At 41.4% G+C, this 15,776-nt stretch overlaps 1 protein-coding gene across 4 annotated transcripts in view; it reads right to left on the bottom strand.

Moving 5' to 3' along the window:
• celsr2 (cadherin, EGF LAG seven-pass G-type receptor 2) overlaps positions 1–15,776 on the bottom strand; it is a 63,767-nt gene that overhangs the window by 31,964 nt on the left and 16,027 nt on the right. For all 4 annotated transcript variants that reach the window (XM_086041142.1, XM_086041141.1, XM_086041140.1 and 1 more), the window contains exon 2: positions 7,195–7,899. In XM_086041142.1, coding sequence (XP_085897268.1) covers positions 7,195–7,899 — 705 coding nt within the window. The remainder of the gene's footprint in view (positions 1–7,194; positions 7,900–15,776) is intronic.

Below are 15,776 nucleotides of genomic sequence, written 5' to 3' on the forward strand. Positions count from 1 at the left end.
CCGCCCCCAGAGATGGCTAAAAATTGGTGGATTAACTCTTATTCCACAAACGCAATATTTATTAGAATGCCTTGTTTCAACTAGTGGGCTTACATAAAATATATTCTTGAAAAAAATAGTTTGGGTTGACTTTACCTCTAAATACTTGTGGATGGAAAATATTTGTGATTTTATGACCTAACAATTCTCTCCTAAACTTTAAATTATGCACACAAAGTCATTAACAAGCTTCAGCAACGAATTGAACTGCGTGATGATATTGAAAAGTAAATCAGTACCGATAAATAGTTATTTCATGATAATCCATCCAGTTAAATACAGAAAGAGGACACAATCCAACAGATACAATACAATCGACAGTATTTACTTGGTCCACATTTCGATATTGACTTTCCCTCACACTGATGACATGCTCTTTCCAAAAAGGTTTCCCCGATGTGACGTCTGCACTCTTCCAAGCATCCCCGCTGCTAAGCTGCCGCATGACGTTGCCAGGTGAGCGCAACAACAGGGTGCAGAGCTCAGAGTGACAAATGCTCACCATCGCCTGATTAATAATTCAAACAAGTCAATTTAAGCAGCGACCACGTGTGAGCGCTCGCTGCCGGCATAAATCATTAAGGTGGCAAATTGCACAGACACCTCGGAGATGGGAGGAAGATGCACCGCGCCCTTTAATGTTTACTTGATGCTTGCATAAACGATCAGTGAAATTGGAATATGAGCCCATGTTAAATTATGTATTTAAAAAAATGTCATTTTGTTATTCCCCAAAGCATCGCAAACTGATCCTAGAATATTAAACAAGAATAAAGTCATGAAACATTGACAAACAAAAGTAAATATTTATGCATAATTCATTCAAGGGCAAGGGAAAATATTCAACATTCTATATGTTAGCTTGGGCCAAAAGAACCGCAGAGGATTTGCTTGGTTAAAATTGAGTAAATACTTGACTTGACTACGACTTGGTATTCATGAGACTCAGCTTGACTCAGACTTAAAACACATTGCCGCTGTCGGGCGGAGTCGCATCTCAAAATCACTACTTTTATAAAAAACAAAATCAAAAAACGGCATGTTACCGATTTAAATATTTACAATAGCAAATGAGTGTGTTCAAATCATCTTTCCAAACTCATTTTCAAAGGTTTAAGAGCTGTGAGTCATGCCATAAATAAATCCATGAACTGACTAAGCACACTAATCGGAGGAAATTAATCTGCATGCAAAGTTCCCTTTGAGGCTGACATGTTTCCTTCTGCACTGAAGCACTACAGCTTTAAGCGGTTTTGCCTGAAAAACATCCAGACTTGAGGCGACAAAATATCGTATGGCTTCCGCGGAGCGAAGAAGTGGAATTTCTCAGACACTTCAACTGTCCAACAAAGTTAATAGAATTGCTCTAAAGTTATTTCCAAAACTTTAAATTGGTTCATTATGCGTAAAAATAACAGCTGCTATAAAGTGGAAGTCACCCCAAACATCTTTTTTTCCAGGAATATGTCCTATGCAAGCCCACTAGTTGAAACAAGGCATTCTGATAAATATTGCGTTTGTGGAATAAGAGTTAATCCACCCGTTTTTAGCCATCTCTGGGGGCGGCCATTTTGTCACTTCTGTCGACTGAAAATGGCATCAAAGGGCTCAGGTAACGACCAATCATGGCTCACCTGTTTTCTGAAGCTGAGCTGTGATTGGTCATTACCTGAGCCCTCAGCATTTGTGATGTCATTTTCAGAAATGACAAAATGGCCACCCTCTTAGATGGCTAAAAAGGGGTGGATTTTGCTGCTCAACTCAAATTACACAAACACAATATTAATCAGAAAGCCGTGTTTCAACTACTGGGCTTGTAGAGAACATATTCTTGAAAAAATACATGTTTCGGTTGACTTCCCCCAAGGCAAGTCATGACTTGACTTGCTTTGTTTTTGCCACAGTAAAAACTTGCTTGAAAATTGAAGGTTCAAATTTGAGACGTAGACCTTGCACATATGTGACTTACTCCCAACTCTGGTAAAACATATCAAGCTTGGCTTCATGAGCTAAAGATGCAACAGAAGACATTTCCTTCGAGATGTAAACGCTAGTGGGGCGTTGTCAGGCTCCTAGGCAACAGGAGCGCCAACGTCCCTCTGGAAGAAGCTCCGAGCTCAACTTTTAATTACACACTTGATACCTGTAATGAGGTCAGTGTGAGGACGTGCAGCTTCTGACTGGGACATGATCACTATGCGGAACCTTTGGCCCTCCCTCTAATGTTCATCGTGGGGGGGATACTGCATGATCCATAAAAATATGTATTTACCTCTCTGGCGCTCAAGCTTTTAAAAAAATACTTCACTGTTAAACACTGTTTGTCTGAAAAATGGAACACTATCGATTGTGGCATATACACTGTTGACTTCGCACAGCACCAATATTGAATTTCATCTACCTTGTATCTTCTTATCCCCAGTTATTCATCTCTTGAATTATCGGCCATATTTGTTGGTATTCTTCTCTCAGTGATACATTGAAGTGGTTGCCTTTGGCAGCAGTGTGAAGTGCTTTTGAAAAGATTTGTTCCGAACACATTCAAAGCCCAAAAATGAATTTTGGATGAGAGTATGAACGCAAGCAGCATGACAAACACAAGCGGGGTGCCAACACACTGTGAATAAAGTAGGGGGTGTTGTCTCACAACTTGCTGTGTTCTTGTCGGTTCACTTGGTTGCATGATTGAGAAACTAAGAGGAACATTTTCACCATTGCAAATTCGCACTTTCCTCTCTGCGAGCGTTTGAATGCGTCTTGAACGTTGTCATTACTCATTCCCAACAAGCACATTGACTTGTCACTAGTATGAAAGTGATTAAATACTTTTACACGTTTGCACACCTCAGCAAAAAACATGAAGTTAGGGCTGCGGCTATCAAATGTTTTTAGAAGTGATTATATGAAATCCCTTAACTTGCACTCTCTTTAAATGAATCGTTATTCATGCCGAACTAATAATCTTGGACACTAATATATATACAGTAGTAGTTGTTGTTGGGTTAGTGGCGTATAACTGCACTGCATGTTTCAAATATTTTCTCCCTTACTTAATAAGCTCACCCAAAAATTTGAATCGCTGCTATGACGCACTGAACGTTTTACAACACCAATAATAAGACCTTGCTTCTTTAATTCTTTTTAAATCCTGAATTTTAAAACGTAATCTTATTAACATTTGGAGTTCTAATTTCAGTGTGGCTTGTGATTATAGTTGCTTTTTTCTTTTTTACATGTTTTTTTAAAGGTGATTATCCATCTCGTCAGCAACCACAACTCAGACGATGAAAATCTTTCACTCTGTCCTTCCCAAGAGTGCAGAAAATGATGGCAACAATTTCTCTATTTTTTTTCCCCGCCGCTACCATCTGGCAAACGCCTACGGTCCAACAGAGCCAAACCACACACGCGCGTTCACACTTCCATGCGTCACAAACGCTGAACTATTCCTCAGATTGTTCATCCATCTTTAATTGCGGCACTTAGCCACGTGAGCCACACAAGGTGCGCGCTTTGATCAACACAACCACAAGTTGTGCGAGAAAAAAAAAAGAAAAAAAAACCACTGAATAAAACCTGCATGAGTGGCTGTGTCAGTATGACAGCTTCAGCACCACTCCACTTCCACAACCCCCCAGCTAACTGACAAACATACCCATCTACTGCTTACAGGGGAAACGAGTGAGAATCCGCCCACTTTCGCCCACTCACATGACAACTCCCATTACATTTCAGCTCCGACACCCACAGCCGTGCACGAGAAGATGTGAGTGCCACTCAACCTGCTGATGGGGCCCACACATTCGGATGCTGTTTCAGGTGCTGCAATAAATGCAGCAGGTGAAAGGCAACATTGGAATGTTGGATGTGGAATGATGGAACAGCAGTCATGTGGGCAGGAAACATGTTTCCAACATCAGTCAGCAGCACGGTTTTGTTCATGTGAGAAATGCTTCAAGCATTTCAATATGTTCTGCTGTTCTTGTTAGCAACAGAGTTTACTCTTTAATGAGAACAGACTCGTCAATGCCAGCGAGTGAGCAATAGAGTGTATAATGTAGTCCTAACTTTTTCCCCTAAAGGCAACAGAAAAAAATGGATGGAAGAGGCAGGCTACTTCACCTTGTGTTTATGAAACATGACAAAAAACAATTCAACATAAGCCAACATATGTTAAGCGGTTTAACATATTTAAAAAAAAAACAGTATAAAACTTTGCCTGTTGCTATCAGTGTCAAAGCAAAAATAACGAATCTGATATCCCACAAAATGTTAGTTATCTCTTCAAACATTACACTTAAAAAATATTTTCAATTTAAAAGCTTCATAATGTATTCACAGTTTTACATAAAATCCTAGTATTTTCATTCCACTTTTTTTCCACATAAAAAATCTTCTATGATGTAACTCTTTTTTTTTTAAATGTGAAAGGTTGAACGATAGCACACTATTTTTTTTAAGCGTTTTTTATTGCATCCTTTTGATGCAGGTTATGTTTAATTTTAATATTAGGATACGGGGCGAGCCAACAAAAAACACGCAGTGGGCAGCAAATGCCTCTCTTGGACACTCAAGATCGAAGTATTTCCACTATTTTCCCCCACACAAATTGTTTCAAGCGGACAATGCACCTAAGTGGCCCTTTAAGACAAGGGGCGCTATTCTCGTGAATGACGTAAATCTGTGGCGCGGCGTAACTCTGCACAGAGGGGACGGATCTGAGAGAGATAGGTCTGCGCTGCTGTGAGAGTGATCACAGCTGATTTCAATCAATCAAAGTAGTTCATCTTATTCCCTTACGGCACGTTAGTCATCCCATGACAATCTTGACACGACCGAGCACACATCTGCGCCCAAACCAATGATCGTGCCCTGACATGAAAATCAGGACCTGCCGGCATTTGCATCCCACCACAGCTGTCTACGGAAATAGAGCCCAAGGTGTCTATTGCCGTGAAGATCACTATTTGAGGAATATGTAAATCAAAACAGATCTTATTATACGTAGCTATAGTGAATACCGTAGTTAATACTGGAATTATGGATGGTATATTTCCAATATGGGATTCAAATTCCAAATGACGAATAAAAAGAGCCCTTATGTACTAAAGAGCAATAAACATGCTGCTTCAAAGACTACAAAACTTTCAAAAGACAGTTTTTGGCCTACTTAACCTTCCAAAAAATAGTACTCCCATGATATGCATACTGTATTGATTAGCATAATTTATTTCGCGCGCCTCTCTTTCTGCTAAATTAATATGAATGAGTCGGTTTTAACCCAGTTGAGAATGTCAACGTTTTGGACTGTATATTCCTGCAGCTGTGTAGCAGCAGTTCTGCTGCCAACAGTCATATTCCTTCATTATCACAGAAAATGGAAGCGTATGTCTCAACAAACTGCACGCGCTAATGAACATGTTTATATATTGAATCACCGAAATGCATTCAACAGCAAGGACGCATTATTTTTAAAGCTAAGTAGAGTTTCTGCTGCATCTCATGATGAACATTCAAGTGTGGGAGTGAATACCTTTGCAGGTGAACCTCCTGCTTATTTATAGACACGCTGAAAGTGGACAACACAGCATCAGGAAAATGGAAGAGTTGAACAGTGTTGCAAGCCTACAACGCACTTACTAAAAGTCAGTTCATCTTCACATCACATACAATATATTTTTGGATGAGAACTGAGGGTCCAAAATTAACCAATCCCCATTTTTGAAGTGAAATATGAGTGGGTCCTGTGGGTTAAGAAATGCTAAAAACTCCCACACAATCAATCTCTTTTCATGTTTTGTAATGTAATATATTGCATTGCTGAATGTATTTTTGGTCAAGCTCCCGTAATTCTAAATGATACTGGGGAAATATGTGCTGTAGGTACCCAGACGTAATGTAACAAATTTGTGGCATGCGCAAGGCATGGTGGACTATAAACAGGATGGTGTGGTCATCACTCAGTTTTTTGTTTTCAGTAGGAGGATAGTCATCAGGATCAATAAAGAGTAACTGATTTCAATGGATGTGTTAAAGTTCCCTGGGGATGTTTCAATGTGGACTGTTTGGGAGTGGCGGCATCCTCTTGCTCTGCAGCCATTCATGTTTAAAGACAGAAGTGCAGTGCTCCATGCTATATGGCAGTTTTTAACATTTTGTAAGTTAAAACTTTTTTTGGAATACTTCCACAAGTCCGAATTTAGAGTTGCGTGCTTTTCGTGAAGTATCATGTTGCAGGCAGCATTGAGGCCATCGTAGTTTAAAGCCAGAAGAAGAGGCAGAGAAGATCCGCAATTGAGCTCTTGTGATAATTGTTGTTCCCATGCAACAGAAAAAACACATTTCTATCATTATTATTGTATGCTTGGTTTGGATGTTGTTTTGTATTATCTGTTAGCATTAAGATAGTGGATTTTTGTTAGATGAAATTATATGGTTTGGTTTGTGTTTTGCTTTATGTATCTGTTAAGTTCAACTGGGTGTGACGAATAAACACTTGAAGCAAATATGCTTCATCTCTTATTTGCAGACGTGCGCGAGAGAGAGTTTTCTTTTCGTTTTCTCAAAGTGATGTTATACAATTGTTCCCATCTCTTGACAGCTAAGGGATACTTTATAAAAATGTCTTTTACTACATTTAGGTGTGTTTTGAAAGTTAAAATGTGTTTAAAGCATGTTGGAGGGGTAAAACAATTTTCAAAACATAATATGGTGTCGCGGGCGGCACGGTGGACGACTGGTTAGCACGCCCGGCTCACAGTTGAGAGGTCGTGGGTTCGATCCCGGCCCCGGCCTCCCTGTGTAGAGTTTGCATGTTCTCCCCGTGCCTGCGTGGGTTTTCTCCGGGTACTCCGGTTTCCTCCCACATTCCAAAAACATGCATGGTAAGTTGACTGGACACTCTAAATTGCCCCTAGATGTGATTGTGAGTGCGGATGTTTGTTTGTCTCTGTGTGCCCTGCGATTGGTTGGCAACCAATTCGGGGTGTCCCCCCCCCGCCTAGGATAAGTGGTGTAGCTAATGGATGGATGAATATGGTGTTGCTATATTTCAGATTTTCACCTATCGCGGGTGGGTCTGGAACGTCTCCCCGGTGATATTTCAATAAAGCCACTTCCTCATTGATGGAGAGTTGTGTGAATGCGGCCTCTCACCTGTGTAGTCGTCCATGCACTCGCAGGTGAAGCCTCCCTCTCTGCTGCGACACACGCCGTGAACGCCACAGGGTTTCGAGTAGCACAGGTCGATCTCGGTCTCGCAGTAGTCTCCCGTGAAACCGGCGGGACAGCGGCAGCGCAGGCCGGCGATGGGGTGGATGGGCCTGAACAGGATGGTGTCGGACGCCACGAAGGGGGCCAGGCTGTCGAACTTGAGCACGGACACGCACTTCATGTAGTTCTCACAGGGCTCGCGCAGGCAGATGTTGTCGTCAAACGGCAGGACTTTCTGGGAGGAGATCTGAGCCAGGAGACTGCGGTTCAGGTACAGCCTCTCCTGAAGCTCCTCGGAGCCGAAAAACTCAGAGCCTCCGCTTTCGGCTCCTCTCCTGGCACCGTCTTCTCCGCGCTCGCCGAGGCCCGGGAGACGCTGAGGGGCGTCGCCGGGCACGGCAACGGACAGGCTGACATTCAGGATGCGGGCGCTGACGTCGGTGTCGTCCTGAATATTAAAGATGACGACGTCTTCGGGGGCTGCGGAGAGCACGCGGGCCACGCCGTCCAGGAACTGAGCAAGCAGTAGGGACAGGAAGTGCTCCTGGGAGGTGTTGGCTAGCCTCAACGTGATGCTGTTGGACAACATCTCATCGGTGATGATAGTGACCTGAAGAAGGCACTGGGCCGACACGGAGTGTACGCCATCTACACACACACACACACAAAAGAACACATGTTTTTTAGTGATACAGTCACAGGCTTAAAACATTACTTTTTAAATATCTGGATGTCATATGTACCGCATCCACACAACAATAGTAATTTTTTAATATCTTACACTTGCATCTTATCAACCTTATTCATTCGGCACGATTTGTTTTTTCTTAAACTATTTTATTGTTTTTGTTATTTATACATCCTTTACCAGCCAGTCGTTTACCAAGTCGTCATTGGAGGTGACAAATGGTTCTCAACTGCCCTATCCGGCTAAATAAAAGTTAAATGAAATAACTACACAGTACTATTCTGTCATCCCTGAGCGTGTGGTGTTCTGCATTTTGGCAGATAGTGAACAGTTCTTCAAAAAGAGTCAACGTTTGCTTGCTTCAAGCCATTTATTGACACTCCTAGTTGAAGTTTACAGTAAACACACATAAAAAGGGAATTACATAGATATTGTATTTTTAGGCAACTTGTGTGTTTACACAGCTTTGTTTTGTTGTAGTCATTTAGCGCTAGCTTAGGGATAGCACAAAATGAAGAACGCAATGAACTGGCTAACGAATAACATCGATTTTCACTGTATAAACTTTTAAATAACCATACTAGCATAAATTGCGCAGCAACATCTATAGAAAGATTGTTGCAATTGAGTAAATCGTCAATAAAAGTTTTGAACAATATTTGGTCATTTCAAAAGTTGCCCATTAAAAAGCATTAAGTCACAAATTGATTGGGCACCATTTGTGACTTATTGGGTGATGAAATTAAATGTTTTATCAGCTGACATGTCATAAGGTTCTCCTAAAATGTATAGAATGTACAGTAATCCCCCCATATTCACTGTTCATTATTTCTAACTTCACCTATTTGCTTTTTTTTTCAGCCTGGATTATTAGCGGAAACTATGGAGAGTCTTTGCCACATGTGCATGTCCATGCACAGTTTTTTCATTTTTTCGAATTCAAATCATCTGTTTATTTATAACGGAAATGCTGTGAAGTAAGTTGGAAATCATTTTGAACTACTGATATAGGCAAAAAAAAAAAAAATAGCGGGTTATCAATTACAGTTTTGCCGCTTTTCACTATTCCCCATGAATAGTGGAAGATTACTGTACATCTGCTGTATATTAAAAGCACCAAGAGTCCCTCCCCACCCTGACGGAGTTCATGTTAACACTAGTCCCATGTCTTTGTTCACTCAAGCAAATGAAACCAAACCGGAGTTGCAAGCGGACCGAGACCACCTCTTCAAGCAGCACGTTCCAAGCGATATTGTTCACACTTGACCAAATGAACCGCACTGTTGACGCGATCGCACTGAAGTCCCAAGCACACCTGCCAAGTGTGAACACAGCCTACAAAAGGAGGACGCTTATATGAAACACTTTCCTCAAATTCTCAGTTCAAAAGAAGAGTTCATCTCCTGCTATGCGTTCTACAAATGATAATAAACGTACGCCGGGCCCGAGAAAGAACAAGCTTATGTTTCCTTTCAATACATCCCAACTCCTAATCAAGAATTTTACGCCTGCATTCAGTGCAAAACCCCTCCTTTCTTTGTCCGGAAGCAGAAATGCTTCTTCATTTTACATGCCAAGTCTCCAAGTTCAACAGTTGAAGCGATTCTCAGCCCAGCTAATCACTTGTCTTCTATCCTCTTGTTCCCATACCACATCGTGTAAACGCTCACCTCAATACCTCCAATTGTTTGCCTTTCCCTGCTGACATGCAGTCTCTTCAAGTCTGTCATTACATATAACTTACAATATCCATTTATATATAGTGAGAGAAATGTTCTCAAAATAATTATTTACCAGCCGTTCCCTCAATCCGCGGCAGCCGTGCAGCAATATGTTGCCTCAAGACTGAAAGTCTGGATGTTTTCTTTAGACAATAACAAGTGATAACAGTTTGGTTAGATACAGTTGAGCAAACCAGGTGGTAAAAAAAAATAAAAATAATAAATTAAAAAGGCAGCGTAATGTTTGTTGTCAGCCACAAAGGTAGTTTCGATTCATAGCTCACTTTTAGCTCAATCGACTCAAACGTGTGGTGAAAACAGGCCCGCCGCCTCCCCTCTCCCAAACAATCAATGGGCCGCTTTGTTTGAGGAGCCTGGACGCCGGCCAGAGGGCAGAACCTGTGTGCACAACTCGCGCAAACAAACAGAAAACTTCCCAAAGTTACCAGATCACTATTTGGCATCAGGCGAGCTTAAAAGTGGGATACCGTCCGGGAGGGGCAATGAGGAGGAAGAGGAGGACGAGGGGCAGGAGGGGTTCTCAGAGAGGAAGCGAGCGAGAAGCATGTTTGACACGGTTCTAATCCCTCTGTTTTCAGTCAAGAGCCTTCGACACAGTAATAATACATGACCCAAGTGGAGGAAGTACAGAAACAAGCGGGACTAATTCACACTGTACTGTCAACACACACGCTCACGCACACACACATGCGCGCACATACACGCACACGCACACACACCTGTGTACGCGAGACAATACTTGCATAGAAAGAGCAGATACTGTGTAACAAGAGAATACTGAATGAAGACCCTCAATAAACGCACAGGTTTAACTGATGATTGCGTGGCTGAAGAAATGGCTGCGATTATTTCTCACGTTCCAAAAATTCCCACTTTTTCCACAATTCCACATTTTCTACCCCCCACAAAAAAATATTAATTCCCAGTGAGATATTCAACAACAACAAAAGGTTCCCATTCTAAGTTTAAAATCTTCGGCTGATTCAGATCGCCTCCAACATTCCAAGAATTTCCACATTCTCAAACTTCATAGACATAGAGGATCTTGGTAGATATTCTTATTCCCCAAAAGTTATGCAAATATTCAAAATAAAATTCCCCAAATTAAGAGACGCTTACATATTTACCTCCAACTTCCAAATTTCTTGACCAACTCAAATAATTCAAACTTCAAAATGTTCAACTGCTACTATTCCTACTATACCCCCACAAAAATCCCAAATCAAATTCCAAATGAAGAGATAATTCACATGATTTCTTCATTGTGGCTCAAAATTCTAATTAAAAAATGAAATCACCCAAATTTCCTAAATCAAATTCCACATTCAGAAATATCGCACATTAGTACATTTCCCACAAGATTTCAGTTAAGCTTCATCTTTTCAGCATTTACATGCAATTTTGTACTGAAATTACATTGTCTGGTTACTAATAGCAGTTACTCACATAATTAGTGACAGGCATACAAATTGAATAATTGGCAAGAATGTTCACATTTGTGTGAAAATAAATGATTATCTAAGTCTGAAAGCAACTGAAACAGAATGTAGTGCACTACTTGGCTGCAACCAAAACTGGCGCTGGTGATTCCGTCCGAACTACGCACTTTGCCATCAAACGGGGGAACAACAGGACACGAATCTATGGGAAGTTGGGCTGCAGCCACTTATTGACAGTAAATAGGAGCTCAGAACACTGAGAGAGATTCTCGTTCAATGAAGCAAATGTACTACTTTTGACCTCCCCGAGAGTCCTCAAACAATTCAAAAAAATCAATCACCGGCTCTTGACGTTTTTATTGAAGAATAAGGAGGTCCCGCATCCACATTGCTCCATTTTCTGAAGATTGATAACCACAGCAAGCAATGCAGCCAACGATGTCAATAAAAGAAAAGCAGCAGAAAATGGTCAAGCTGCTATAGTTTCATTAATGGCAAATCTGGCAAGTGGATTCCAAGTAAAACAGATGAACCTGAGTGCAACAAACTGTCATATGCTGTATGAATGAAAGAAATGTAATTTCTAGAAGAATCTGCAAGCTGTCCCTCACCATCTGACAGCTTTATTATGATCAGGGGAGTGGCGGCCATGGGGAATTTCAGGTGATTCCCGAATGGCCGGTCCATTCCAACCCAAAATTGCCATGCATCAGCAAGACTGTATTATCCAACAAACACTTCAGTTAGTGTTAGTCAACACTGAGTTTTTGTAAAATCAGATTTTCTTCTAAACTTCTAAACAGTGTCGTTATCACAGCGTTACAACACATAACGTCAGTAACTGAGGACGCTGAGCAAAGCAACAAAAGTTGAGCCGCCTGCGCCCGCTTTCACCCGTCTCATCCATTCATCCTCATTATGGACGCGTTTCTGCAGCGACAGTCGCCAGATAAACAGCTCTCAGAAAAGAGGGGGCTTTTAAAGGGTCGCCCGAGTATGAGGACAGACATGGCCTTAATTATGTCCTCTGCCAACTCGCATTCTTGGATGGGAGCTCGGGCACGGCTCCAGGCGTGGATGCAACGCTGGGAAAGTGAGCACGAGGAGAATCTTCTCTGAAAGGAAGCAGACCATCCTTCAAATGGGTCATTCTCCATGGAAGGATTCTCCGCGCAGAAAGAGGGAGGTGAAGCAGGGCCTTTTTGGGCCAAATGAGGGACATTTAGGTCCCAGAACTGGAGTGCGACGCTGCTTTCACTCCGGACCCTTGTGGGCCTCCGGGAGCCTCTCGGCTCGGAAGTGGCGCCAGGGAAAAGATTAAACACACACTGCGGTTATGGGTTATGGGCCGTGGCGGTACACAGAACCAAGTGTGTGCATGCACGTGTTGATGTACACATCGAAACATGTAAGCAGATGTGGTTATTTGACATTATAGTTATGGAAAAGACAAAGGTGCTGTTGTTTATAGAGTGATTGACTTAACTATACTATTTGATTGTGAGGTCAAATAGACATCAAATCACCGGTTTCACTAGTTGTTGACTGTAAATGCCTCAATGAGAAGCAATATTAAAGTTCTGGTCACCTGGGCCATTATTATATACAGTTCTTTGCAAAATCGTATTCATGTTGACAAAGATAAACATAGAGGATGCAGCATTTCATAGCAGCATTGCTAAAACAACAAATGTGACTTATGCATACTAGTGTATAAATAAAAATTATCCTGGTGGGTAAGACTGTGTTTTTAAGACTACAGGAGGGCTTAATGGTAGTGATAATTGCCTGCTGAGGGACAAGCAGTGAGAGAGAGAAAGAGAGAGAGAGAAAAGAAATCGGTGAGACCAGCCTAATTAGACCACAAAGTTACCGTCCAATCTCCCAGCGGATTCCCAGAAAATGTCAACAAAGTCATGGTGGATGAAGAGCAGAAAGGCACTGTGACCAAATGGTGGAGGAAAGAGACATCAGCAGCCACTGTGCACCATAGTAACCCAGAGCCATCTTTAAAAGCCCCCTCCTTCTGATATGATGTCAATTAAAAGCTTGAGCATAAAAAAATGTTGATGAGGCAGTTAGAAACATGCAGTCGGATGGTAACTATAAATAAACTACATTTTTATCACAATAGCAAAACGTAATTGTATTATTAAGTATCGGTACTTGGTGTCGGCGAGTACTCAAATGTAGTACTCCATCCCAAAAAAAGTGGAATTAGTGTATTCTTCTAAAAATATTTTGATTGTTTCCTATCTACTTTGTATGACTGTAGTATTTTCAGATGATGAATGTGAAAATTTTTGTAAGCTAAAAAAAAAGAACCTTCTCAATCTGCGTAGTGAATCTATATAATTCAGTCTTCTTTCACCTTCTGATTTGAAGTATGAATATAAATTCCATTTTTCATAATCAGCCATGGTGGAAACCACGAGAATAAAATGCCATTCATCATGATGACAATGGAGTGCTGATAAATAATCACATTGTAACAGCTCCCTAATGCCGCCGGCCAACATATGGCTAATGGTGAAGATGTCACATTTAACATTAATAGTGTCTTCCTTGGACCCAGCTGCACATGATGGGCATGCTGAGGAGAACCTCCAGGTGAGAAGGTAATGAGGCCTGTGTGGTACGCACAGCACGCTGCAAATGTTCACTACATCAAAAGTGCACCGAGCCGATGGCCGTAAAGTGACAGCAAGACTTAAAAATCACTCAAGGATGTTTAAATGTTGTCAAAGGAAGCTTCTTACTTAAAGCGGCTGACCTGTTTTTTGAATCTGCGCCGTGATTGGTCCTTGTGAGCAGTTGTGATGTCATTTTCAGTCGACAGAAGACAAAATGGCCGCCCCCAGAGATGGCTAAAAACGAGTGCATTTTGCTGCTTAACTTATGGTATATTCCACAAACGCAAAATTAATCAAAATGCCGTGTTTCAACTAGTGGGCCTGCTGGGAACCTATTCTTGAAAAAAAATATGTTTGGTTTTCACTTTCGCTTTAAAAGGATATCATTGATACAAAAATAAATACGCATGCTAGCTATTCTTATAAAGGACAATAATTGGCACAGACCCACTTTCAAAATCGATGTCCTTCCATTGTCACTGCTTCTAACATTAGAAGTGACTGGTTTGAGTGCGAAACTCTTTTTGCAATTGTAATGTGCCCAAACAACACATCCGTGGCGCACACAGCAATCAAACGCACAACAGGGTTGACCGGCCGGAACAGTCCCTTCGGGGCCGTTTGGATTTTATTACAACCAAATACTTGAAGTGGACTCTAATGCAATACATGCATCACTTAATGGTGGAGTGCGCTGTGTCCTTCCAGATGCAACATTTGGGCAATGGGCAAGTACACGTGTGATGTTTATTTATGTTTATGGCTACTTTGAGAGTAAATCTTACAGGTACTGGGGCTTGACAACATAGCTAAACTGTCAAACTGTAAATCTGGCCAAGAGTTGTTGCTTTACAGTAAGCAGCACACTTGCTTAGACATTTAGATGAGAGCTTTTCATCTGGGAACCACATTTTCACCATGGCCATTAAGTAGTCAACATAGTATGCTACATCTAACAATTGTAATTAGTATTTAGTTTTAGTCACAATTGACAGTGTGATTGTGAGTGTGAAGCGCTTTCTGTCATTCCCGTGAACAATCCAAGGTAGCCTGCCCTTTCCCCCAATGTCAGATGGGATATGCTCCAGCTCACCATGACCCAGAAAAATCAGTATAGAAAATGGATGGATGGCTGTTTCGTTTAGAACTGAAATCCTGCGACTCACCTAGAAAAGAGTCTGTGACCCACCGCAAAAAAAGAGCTCGCTTCAGACTGCTTTCTCAGAAAAATGTGCAACTCTCATGACAAAGTGACCGACGCGTCTAACACAAGCAAATACCGCTTGGAAAAAAAAGAATGATTTTACTCTTGCTTCTGCGTTGAAATCATGATGACTGATTTCACGAGAATTAAATTAATTATTCTAGCTGCGAGTGCAGACCAGAGAGCCTGCAGCGGTGCGACTGAGATAAACTCCACCTCCACAGCAGAAGCAGCAGCCGGCGAGCGGATGTTCAATTAAAAACAAATAGCAGAAGAGAGCATTTCTGCCCTGAACCATCACTAATGAGGGCAGATGTAGGTTAAAGAGTGGAAGATCATCAAGAATTACGCATCTCTTTGTCAAGGTGTTTACAAATGAAACTGAGGGGGTCTGTTTTAATTTGACAGTGGCAGCTGGTTTAATACAAATCAGGGTTTTTTTTTTTGTTTTGTTTTGTTTTTTTAGTTGAAAGCGCAACCTTTTGAAAACGATCCACGTTTCAGAAAACACTAACCATGTTCAAAACCTTAGCCTGCACAAACATAGCAAACGTGCGTTAGGTGTTCAGTCCGTATGTCGGGGTCAAAACATTAATGGTGGAACACAGCACTTTAGTGGAGAGTACATTTCCTACACTGCTAATGGATTCAGCAGAGTCACATTATTCACCAAAGTCTTATTTCAGGTCACAAATACGCAGACCTGTCAGCGTCAAAATGATATCGCCAAATAATGGCCTGCCATGTATATTACAGAGGTCACATATACACGGACCAGAATGAATATAACAGATTTATTTGCCATTTTTACAAGTCTGT

This window comes from Filicampus tigris, chromosome 9 (assembly GCF_054856515.1).
Source record: "Filicampus tigris isolate MCC_2025a chromosome 9, RoL_Ftig_1.0, whole genome shotgun sequence".
NCBI lineage: Eukaryota > Metazoa > Chordata > Actinopteri > Syngnathiformes > Syngnathidae > Filicampus > Filicampus tigris.